The 10,712-nt window shown below is 38.7% G+C and overlaps 1 protein-coding gene across 4 annotated transcripts in view; it reads right to left on the reverse strand.

Annotated features, from left to right (window-relative positions):
• The window catches only part of INSC (INSC spindle orientation adaptor protein), a 1,312,382-nt gene that overhangs the window by 195,118 nt on the left and 1,106,552 nt on the right, over nucleotides 1–10,712 (reverse strand). For all 4 annotated transcript variants that reach the window (XM_044082782.1, XM_044082784.1, XM_044082780.1 and 1 more), the window contains exon 8: nucleotides 1,302–1,473. In XM_044082782.1, the coding sequence (XP_043938717.1) occupies nucleotides 1,302–1,473 (172 nt within the window). The remainder of the gene's footprint in view (nucleotides 1–1,301; nucleotides 1,474–10,712) is intronic.

Here is a 10,712-nt window from a genome sequence, read left to right on the forward strand (position 1 = left end):
GGCTTAATCAGCACATTTGTTTCTTACAGCAGAAGCTAGGGGTACAGAGATGCTAAATATCTCCTTCTTGACATTCTGCTTTTTCGAGTACTTCCTGTGGGGGCTTTAGGCTGCAGTGCCCCTTCCTTCCTATGCATCTTTATATATATTTCCAGCCCTGTAGTCTTCATTTGAATCTATTTGAAATGGACATTCATGTCTGTTTTTTACCTCTTCCCAAATTCTGACTTCATTTACCATATTTTTTCATCTTACCTTCTTCCTGCTATAAAGCTGTACTAAACTATCACTACTACATGAAACTCAAGATGGAATTCCTTTGACCAGACTTCCTATTGACTTTCTTCCTGTATACCTCCATTGCCTGCTTAGGCACCTGGTCCACAGATCTACTATTATTTTTTCCATCTTTCTACCTTCCCATCTTTAGCACCTCACTTAATTTTCATATTGTCCTGTAATCAAGTCTACCTTCATACCTCCTGTAACCTTTCAATGTTTGTAGTTTTCTGAGCCTTCATATAAGTCTGCGAGTTATTCCTCAGACTTCTCATAAGGTAGTTTCTTCACTGCATATCTTTCTGTTTTCATTTCGTATCCCTGCCTTCCTTTGATCTTAACCACTTGATAGATATTATAAACTAATCTGTAAATCTCTGCATTTAGCATACTCTATTCTCTTTCTTGTCTTGCATGTCTTAATCTGACGTTCACCTCACCAAGGCTTTCTTGTCATACACAATTATCCAATAACTCCTGCAGTGTTCTTGTATCCTGTCTTTTCATACCTCTGGTACTTGCCTTGTCCAGCATCCTACATTTCTTGTCAGTCTTATTTTCAGCATCATTTTTACTGTGCACACATATTTACATATTTCCACCTAAATTTAATAAAATGTAATTGCCTGGTATTGAGGTAAAGTATTGTTTATACGAAGCATGTTTTCAAAATTCTGACTAAGCCAACTATGACATTATTACTGCCTAACAAACCTACTGCTATATCCATTACATAAAGTAAGTAAAAGATTATATTATTTTCAATACAAATGAATAAAGGTACTACTTATGATGACCAGCTCAGAACAGACTCCACATATATCGAAGTATGAACATTTGCAATTGGTACAGTTTTGGCTGTATCATATAATGCATTACATTGCTAACATTTGATTTAAAGACTATATTCACAGCAGAAGATAGCAGAGAACCTAGAACAAAGCAAACCAACATCATTATACCATATTTAACTTACAGCATAATTATATATAATGGAGACCATTATATTATGCCATACTTACTAGAAAGAGCAGCCAGGATTTCTTCCATGTTTTCAAGAAAACTGCCCAAATGCTGAGTACAAGTGACATGTGGAGATGTGATCTGCGCTACAACTGCTGCTGCTTCGGCACGCGAGGATTCAGAATTTGTTTCATCAGTTAGGATGTCTGTTAAGCAGAGTATTCCATCCACCTAGAAGGAAAGAACCACCCACATACAGTTGTTAAGCGAGCAAAGAAATTGCAATTTAAGATGGAGAGAGTCATGCAATGAGTTCCTTTTTCTAGGTGTCAGCACTTGCTATATAAGTGTCATAACTGTGATTGACACAGTTTGATGACATCCAATCTCTCTCAAAATGATAGGCCATTCACAATACAGCATTTTCAGTTTAAAATTTTGTTCTGATGCTGTATGCATCATGTGCCTTTCTGATTGCTAACTATGAAACTCTGGAAGCACCTTTAGCTGCAAACAACTAGAACTGGGAACAGAAAAACTAGAAATGAACTCAGCAATAAAAGTATGCAATCATTCGTTTTCACATAGTTTAACTTGAGTTTAAACAGATGTGTATATGAATCACTGGTGTTAGTATCACAATATTGTTCTGTGATAATTCCTTAGAGCCTTCAAATCAGAGAACATGCATATAACAGACATATCAATCTACTCCTGCTGGAGACGGTACTTTCATGAACTATTCAACAGATAGGCAAACTGTGAAGCATTCTGAAACCTTATCAGTCATTCGGGATCAGATAAATTCCATTTGATAAAATGCTGAATATTTGTGGGGTATATACTCATATACTAAAGAAGCATTTTACCTTCATTTGCTACTTAGTAGTATAATTTGATGAATCACATATTTCATAGAGCTGTAGTAAAAGTAATATTCGAATGATACTCAAATAAAATAAGGGATGAACTGGCATTAGGAATTTGTCGGGATAAAATCAGTAGTATATTTTGTAAGCTTGTTATACAACTGTCATCTGAAAGCAGTTCATAAACTATATAATCTTAGCAGTACTGTTCCTGTGATATGTCATGTTTATAAAGGTAAACTATAAGATACAGAAGCATTTTTTTTAGGGAGGCATACATGTATGTATACAAGGAAATGCACAAGTTGCAACTCATTCATTTGTTATTGATAAGTTGTAACCTCATCCGCTTTACATTCATATCACCTGTTGGGATGCCCTCTCTCTTCATTAAAAGACCAAAAGAAAAATAGTTAAATTGCAAATAAGAAATGCATTAAAACCAACAAATATAAGTCATGCAGAAAAAAAAACATTATATATGAAACGGAAATACTGGCTTTATATTTGAAATACAACAGGCTCTACCTGTTTTGACAATTAACCTTGAAGTGAAATGTTAATATGTCTGCCATTCCCTCTATAAATTGATGCAATAATTTAAATGTTTCTGACCCGAAGAAATACATCTGACTCACAAAGTAATGATTTTATTAGTGAATATTTTTTTTGTATATTTAAAACACAGACTTGTAAGTAAAGCTTTTCCTGTAGAATAATAGATCCCTTGAATATTCAACTTGTTAAACTTCTAGCTGCAAGTGAAGAGTCGTTGCTTTTTCTATAATAAGAGAAATTATTTCATTTACTTTTTACTTTTAACCATTCCTTGAGCTGACTAGTGCTAGATTCCTTTTGCAATAAACCACTGGAAACTTTCCTTTAAAATTGTGTATGGTAAAATGCTTATGAATGTACGTGTGTAGATATTTCTGTAAAGTATGACATTTTTATTCTAGTGTTGTTTCTTGAAACAGCATTTACTGAAACACTATGCAATGAAGATGTTTCCTGAAAAATACCAAAGACAGAAAGTTCTCATGTGAAAAATACATTAAAATGAAAACTAGCAAAGAGAGAAAAAGTGAAGCACTTAAAAAAATGTTAATGTTATAAGAGAGTAACAAACTCTGACCCTCCATGCCCTCAAATGTCAGGAGGGCTTCATCTCTACACCTTCATTACTTCTAAGTCTAATTCCCAGGTCTATGAACGTTCCAAAAAGTTTTCTTAACTGAATTTTTTTTTTCTTTCAAGCTGTATGCAGGTGTCACAAAGACGTCTTTCTACGTAAATATTGCTTTTACAAATTTAGAAACTTGGTTAAATAATAGGTTTTGCTTTATTAGGTGCATTTTCTTAAGGATATGAATTCTGAAACTTAAATGTCTGTCATTATTTATTGACTTCAATCCTCAGTGATTTGACAGAAAAATACAGATTTTATTAGATACAGACCAGCAATATGAAGCAAAAATCTAATCAGTCTCCAAAATTCTGATCAGCTGAGAGGCATGGGTGCAAGACATGTTGTTATTATTATTTGGCAATTTAATTGCTATATGTATCTTTTTCATACTAAAAATGTTTGTCTTTCTTTTAACAGTCCACATCAAAAGAAAAAGCTTGTATGTACTATGATTGTACCTGCTATTTTATTCCCTCTCTCTTTGGATAGTTTTACTGTTTGAATATAGTGTTTGAAAATGAAATATTAAAGTAAACGGAGTTTCAGCTTCTGCTTGCTACAAAAAAGGCTCGTGATCGGCACTGCACTGGACTAGTCACATTGGAAGAGCATGTTCTGTTGCTGTCAGATTAGAAGCCTCTCCTGAACCAAGCAAACATGGTCGGCCATTAAGGGTTTTTCTAACTCAAAAAACAAAAGAAAAAAGAATCTACTAATTTCAAATGTAGTCATTTGTTTAAAAGTGAAAGCATTCAGTGTATGTTTATATATTTGAATTGTTTTACTAAATCATAATCCTTTTTTAGTCTCTGAGGGGAAAAAAAAGAAAGTCAGTTCATAAAGCCAATGACAGTTTCAGTTATTTAAAAAAAAATCAAAATGTTTAGAGATGTCTTGTTTTCTGAAATGCAGTATTTGTATGTATTGTTTGTGCTGTTTGAATCTAATTCCACTGAAGCTTAACTGACCATCTGACATTGTTTGTTTGTCTGTTTAGTCAATATTCATTTCCTGCCCCTCTTCCTGGCACAGGTGATAGTCAATGCAGTTAGGTGTGATATTACAATGCTTAGATTATGAAAATGCTTTCATGTAACCAGCTGTTACATCTGATTCCTCTGAAAGATTATATGAAATGACCATAGGCATTGTGCTTTTCTGCATTTCTGTACAAACCAGCATGCTTTCAGTAATGCCTGCTACACACTCCTTACATATACCATATGCATATCCTGTGATGTCCACCATGGGCACTATTACACTAGAAACAGAAAATCCCCTCATCCACTGCAAAGGGTATTCTCTGCCGTTAACACTGTTACAATAAAAACAGAAAATGCTCTCCTGCAACACAAAGGGGGTGGGTGAGGGCTGATGTGTAGGAGAGCAGTACAAAGCTGATCATTTTCTTGCTCTGAAGGTTGGCTAAGGAGTTCACAAATGAGATGTCAGTGTCACAGACACGTTGACACTCTGCAAATCGTTACTAAGTACTTGTATTTTGTCCAGCAGGATTAATATGATTAGTGGAAGTGTGTGCATGATTAATACTTGTATTTATTTCCATTAACCTTTTACTGAACAGCTATATATGATTACAATCTATATTTATTTCAGTGGGATTAATATTATTGGTGTTTAGAAGGAAAACTATCTGTCCTTGTACTTTCTATAGGTTGCTTTTATAAAAGTTCGTAGAGCACTTGCATATTTCCAAAAAATGCATCACATTCATCTGGAATGTCTTTGGATGACAAGAAAGAAAAAGCACTGAAATTTTGAGACAGGATTATACTTTGCAGAAAACTTTATCCCTACAATCTAGAAATATATTTTAAATTTTAAATCAGAAAGTTAAAGAGTTGACATATATGGGAGTTTGAGGTCCTTTCCATTACTTGAAAGGCAGAATTGTATTTGTGGTGCAGTGACTGAGTCTTCACATTTTTTTAAATAATTGCCCTGTACTTGAATTATGCTAAACTGTCTAAATATACTGTTCTTCAGTAAAACAGACATGTGGAGTGCACTTCTAAAAATTAATTTTCAGGACTGTCCATCAGAATGTATCATCTGCCTTTCAATAGACTGGACATTAAAAATAGCTAAGTCTACTACTGGCTTGCCTTGTATTGCAACATGGTATCATAACATTTGCCCATGTGATAAATGAAAGTAACAGAGCTCCAGTGTGACACTTGAAATCCTGAGATGCCTTTTCTGAATGTTTCAGTACGTCACTTAACTCTGGTAATATAACACAGCACGGCCATGCCAAGAGATATACAGTATTTCTCCTATGCTTTTAAAGCACTGTCAGTATAAAAGCTTTATAGGGCTTCAAAAACACTGTCATTTTATATAGCTAACTAGGAATAATTATGCCAGACTGTACTATTTAATTTAGTTTTGTTCGTTTAGCAGCATTGAAATGCACTATATTTTATTAGTGCAGTCTCAGTGTATGCCACTGCTTTTTAGGTACAGTAGTGCATTATGTTTGGCATTTGCATCTAGTCATTTAGAACGCTGCATCTCACAGAGCACATTTCTAATTCAGAGCATGAGGGAAATATAATACTGATGCAGTTATGGGTTGTCCATTGAGCCGAGTCATGAAACACACCAGAGTTACTTTGCAACATTTTATTATATAACAGTCAAGAACAACCATTAGTGATGCCATGGATAATGCAGATGCAACATACCAACAAAAACCATCACCTCAAGCCAGCTGGCTTACACCTGCCTGTTCCGGCTGCCACTTCAGAGAAAACCAGATGTATATTCCTAGCTACTTCAGACCTGGTTGCAAACCCATGCAGCTCATACTTACAAGCCATATATCCTTTGATGTGGCATCTGGTCAAATCTGGGTCCAGCTTGAGGAGAGCCAAGGCTGCTGAACAAGAACAGGTAGAAACACAAAGGGGGAGTGAAGCCATAAGGCCGACACCCTACCCTGCATAGAGGGTTGGTGGGAGGGATGATGTGCCTGCTGACGGATTCTGCAGGCAGGCACAGCAGCACTTCGCCTAAATAAGAAGTGCATACCTGCACCCAATCCCTGTTGACAACTTGCACTTGGGGACAATGGACCATTACCATGGTAACTCATCGTTGTTCACTGAGCTGAGTCATAAAACACACCAGATTGACTTTGTGACCTTTTATTATATAACAGTCATGGACAGCCAGTTGTGATGCCATAATTCATATGCAACATATCAACAAATACCATCAAACCATCACCTCATGCTGTTTGGTGCACACCCATCTGCTTGGGCTGCCACTTCAGAGAAAACTGGGTAGGTATTTCTAGCCACCTCAGACGTGGTGGTAAACCCATTTAACTCTTACTTACAAGTCACACCTTGATGTGGCTGCTGGTCAAATCTGAGTCCAACTTGAGGAGAGCTGAAGCCACTGAACAAGAATGGTGGGGACACAAGGGGGAGTGAAGTCATAAGGCTACTGCCAACCTGGCATGCCATGCCATTCCCCCCAAATCAACGTCCTCACAAACAAATTCTGGATTATAAAAGAAAACAAGTTAAACCTTGAAAGATTTTTAAATAGCAACAACCAAATCCAAATTAAACAAATCAAAATATCAGACTCCAGTCTATCAACATTACTGTGCTCAATCACCTGAAAACCAATTTGGCTAGCAGCCTGCTTGACTCTGTGGTTGATAAAATGCTTGTCTTTCTCAATGGCACTAGGCTTTCTAGTGCCCTTCCAGTACAGTCTAAGGATGATGACAGACCAAAAGAAAGCTTTTGGATATAGCTGCCACAAGTATTCCATATCATATAGGATTCTGGCCAACAGTGTCTTCTTAGGGGCTTGACCAAGATCATTTCCCCCAAGGTGAATTATCACAGTGGTGGGGAAGGCTTCTTCTATGGTAATCTTATGTCAGATTTCCCAAAATTGAACCAATTAAGGCAAGGGAAACCAAAAGAATGAACTGTCCACTGGTTACCATGAAAGGAACTTGAGTGACCAGCTGGATGAGCCAAGGCTCATATGGATGCTCTCTGAATAAAAGAATGGCTCAAGAGCCAAATCGCCTTCTTCCCTGCAACAGAAATAAAAATAAATGCCTGATGTATGACAGAAATGCATCAGAGACCCACCTTCCTGTTCTTTCAGTAACCTGCAGAGAGTGCCCTTCCAAGGCCAAGTCTGAATTTCAACCCATCTGAATGGAATGAGAGGAGTAACATTGTCGGCAAATTCTTTTACCTGCCAAGACCTACCTAAGAAATGTGTTAATCTCTGATAGGTTAAAAGAACTGCCCAAGGTCCTCACAAAAATCAAGCCTGACCTTTCTGTAAGGGGTTAATATTAAATAGAAAATGGATTCAATGCACCAGGCAATTGACTAGCCCACTGGTCTTATCCAGGCACACCTGCTGACCTTTACCGACTCGATCAGTCTTGGATTTCTTTAACCAAATCATGACAAACTCCCTGTGGATGACAGGATCCCAACAAAGTTAAAGGAGAAGTTCATTGGCACAGAAGGTACCTTCATACAAAGAGGTGAATAAAGCAGCTACAGAGAAAAACAAGTGAAATTCAGCAATGGGTCTGTAAAGACATTGAATAACAAGGGGAAGCAGTTGTCTCCCAATAGGCTTTCTGAAATCTTGGGAAGGTCTATACGCGTTCTCTAGGCCCTTAAGTGTCCTCTGCATAACCCAATGTCCTGACACAGCCTGTAGGCTCAAAAAATGATCCAACCATCCCAAAGATGCAAGGTGTATTCTGAGAGTTTTAGGTGAACCCCCCACTGTGGACCTAGCCACTAAAAACTGCAGTAACAACTATATCCCCCATGGCCTGGAACCAGGGATCAAAGACCTGTTGAATGCCTTGAAAACCTGGAAGGATGATGAATACGCTTTCCTAGAATTGCTGGCCCATGAATTTACCAAAACCAATAATGCTGGTCTTCTCCAATTAGCCAGACTCCCACAGGAACTGGGGTTCCCTTTGGATCCAAATGCTTGGCCAAGAGGCAAAACCTGGCAAACTGAAACTGGGAAAGACTGTCAGCTATAGGAATAAGATAACCAGGGGCATGAACACATGAAAGTGACAAATTAATCTATAGACCCAGCAAAACTAACATCTTGATCGCCAAGTGGACCCACCAGGACCTGAAAGAATTTTTTTGAGAGCGTGAACTACTGTGATATTATCTGAGTGAAAAATTATCCTCTTGTCATGTAATCTCTCCTTCCATACTAACACTGGCACCTAGAATGGGAACATTTTCTAAAGACATAAAGTCACTCCTTTTGTTCAAAGAACAACTGTCCAGCCACCTTTCAGCAAACCAGCTGCCCATGAAATAACCCCCCATACTGGACCACCCAGCCGCATCAGTAAAAATCTCAAGGTTAGTGGTAGTAGTCCAAGGAGACTGCCACAAAGGAACTCCATTAAACTGGCTCATGAACTTGAACCACAACCAAAGGTCATCCTTAACCCATTTGGTCAGCTGGACCTGGTGATGTTTGGGCCTGTTACCTTTCAGCACGTCAGATACTGACCACAGGAAATTTCTGTCTGTCAGCAAACTATGTAACTGCATGATGTCTCCTACCCACACTTTGCTGGAACCCAAGAATCTCCAAAGTAACTGCTGGACTTGTTGAAGTTTGAGTGGGGGAAGCTTGAAGGAGCTATCAGTGGTGTCCACATCTAAACCCAAAAATGTCAGGGCTTAACTTGGTCTTCTGAATTGTCGTCAGCCAAGGGTACCCCCAACCCAGTCCAAAGCTGCTTGAAAATGGACATCCCTTCCAAAGCACCATCCTGACCCTCCTCCACTATCAAAAAATCATCTAGGTACTGTACTGCTGACTGTCAGTGGATCAGTTTTTGCTAACATCGATGTAAAGCTGTGCTAAATAGTTTGAATGTTGCACAAGCCACAGCACACCCCACTGCCATTGCAGAGTCAAAAAATATTTTCCCATTGAACTGGAAGCCTAAATAAGGACAATCTTATTGTCTCATGGGAAGAAGGTGGAAAGCAGATTGGATATTCAACTTAGAGAGCCAGGGGTCAGTATAGCACATGATGAACTCTGCCACCTGATCCAAAGAAGAGTAGTGTACTTTGGTCAGTTTGGTGTCAATAAAATCATTGACTGAACTCTCCCCTCCTCCCGGGTAAGACAAGTGAAGAATCAACCCGAACTCACCCTGCTGTTTCTTGGGAACCAGGCCAATAGGGGAAAATTTAAATAAAAACCATGGACGGGAGGAAAAGGGGCCAATTATCCTGACAGTTCATCGCTCTTACTCTATTAGCCTAGCAGCAATGTGTTTGTGTTCTTTGATGGATGACAAATGTTTAACTAACTAGGAATCTAATGGGGCTGTGGAGTGGATAGGAAAGCCTTTGAAAAAGCCTTTAATAAGGGTGGCTGCCGCCCTTTGATCCAGGTAATCTGACAGTAAACAAGATAACTTATCTAGATAAATCAGGGAATAAGCCTAGTGTGGCATATTCATGTCCCCTACCAAAGCCTCCATGTGTCTACAAAAAGGGGGCTTGGCATAAAAGGAAAGGGTGGTGCCCCTTACCATTCTTTCTGTCTGTCTGAGATGTAGAAAAATTCAACCTGTCCTTAAGCAACACTGCCCTACATCTGGAAACAGGATGACACTCCCCACATCCTGAACACAAGTGGCTATATTTGCAAGTGGGCCAGACACATTTGCCTTGGTTGATTGCCCAGTAAAATTTTGTATCTTTTGTATTAACAGTTCCACCCTTGATACCCATGGATACCATGTCAGGATGTCTTGACTCCCACCTGAGGGAACTTTTGAGGGCTTTTAGCTTCCTGAAGCACTGATCATAATTCAAGCACCCCAAACCCCCTTGCACATGGTGGGGTTCCCTTATGGCTACAAAATAAGCTAATAAAGGCAGTGCTTGGGTGGGATCCTTCTCAATGTTTATGCCCACAAATATCACAAAACCCAGAGATCAAGTATCCCAGTACTTGACCATTGCCCTGGTTGATGCATTCTTTCCAATGGCAGCTAAGGTGGCCATCAAGTCCTTGTCAGACGTGTTATCAGCATCCAGCATGTGTTTTATTCCCACATTATCCACTATATTGAAGATATCAACAAACTTCCCTTTCAAAATCTTATCTTTGACCTTGGTGGAAACATGTGCTGTGATATAAGAGCCAGGTGCTTTGGTACATGTAAATCTGAGGGTAGTTATAGTGGACAAGAACTGAGGGATGCAATCATCTATATGGGGTGGGACCTCCCACTCTGAACTCATGACCTCCTCAGTCCCCCTATGCAAGTTGGGTAAAGATAACTGCACCACCTGGCCAACATCAGTACCTGCTCCCACTCCTGGACT

The sequence above is a fragment of the Protopterus annectens genome, chromosome 9.part0 (assembly GCF_019279795.1).
Source record: "Protopterus annectens isolate FY-2018-M chromosome 9.part0, PAN1.0, whole genome shotgun sequence".
Lineage (NCBI taxonomy): Eukaryota > Metazoa > Chordata > Ceratodontiformes > Protopteridae > Protopterus > Protopterus annectens.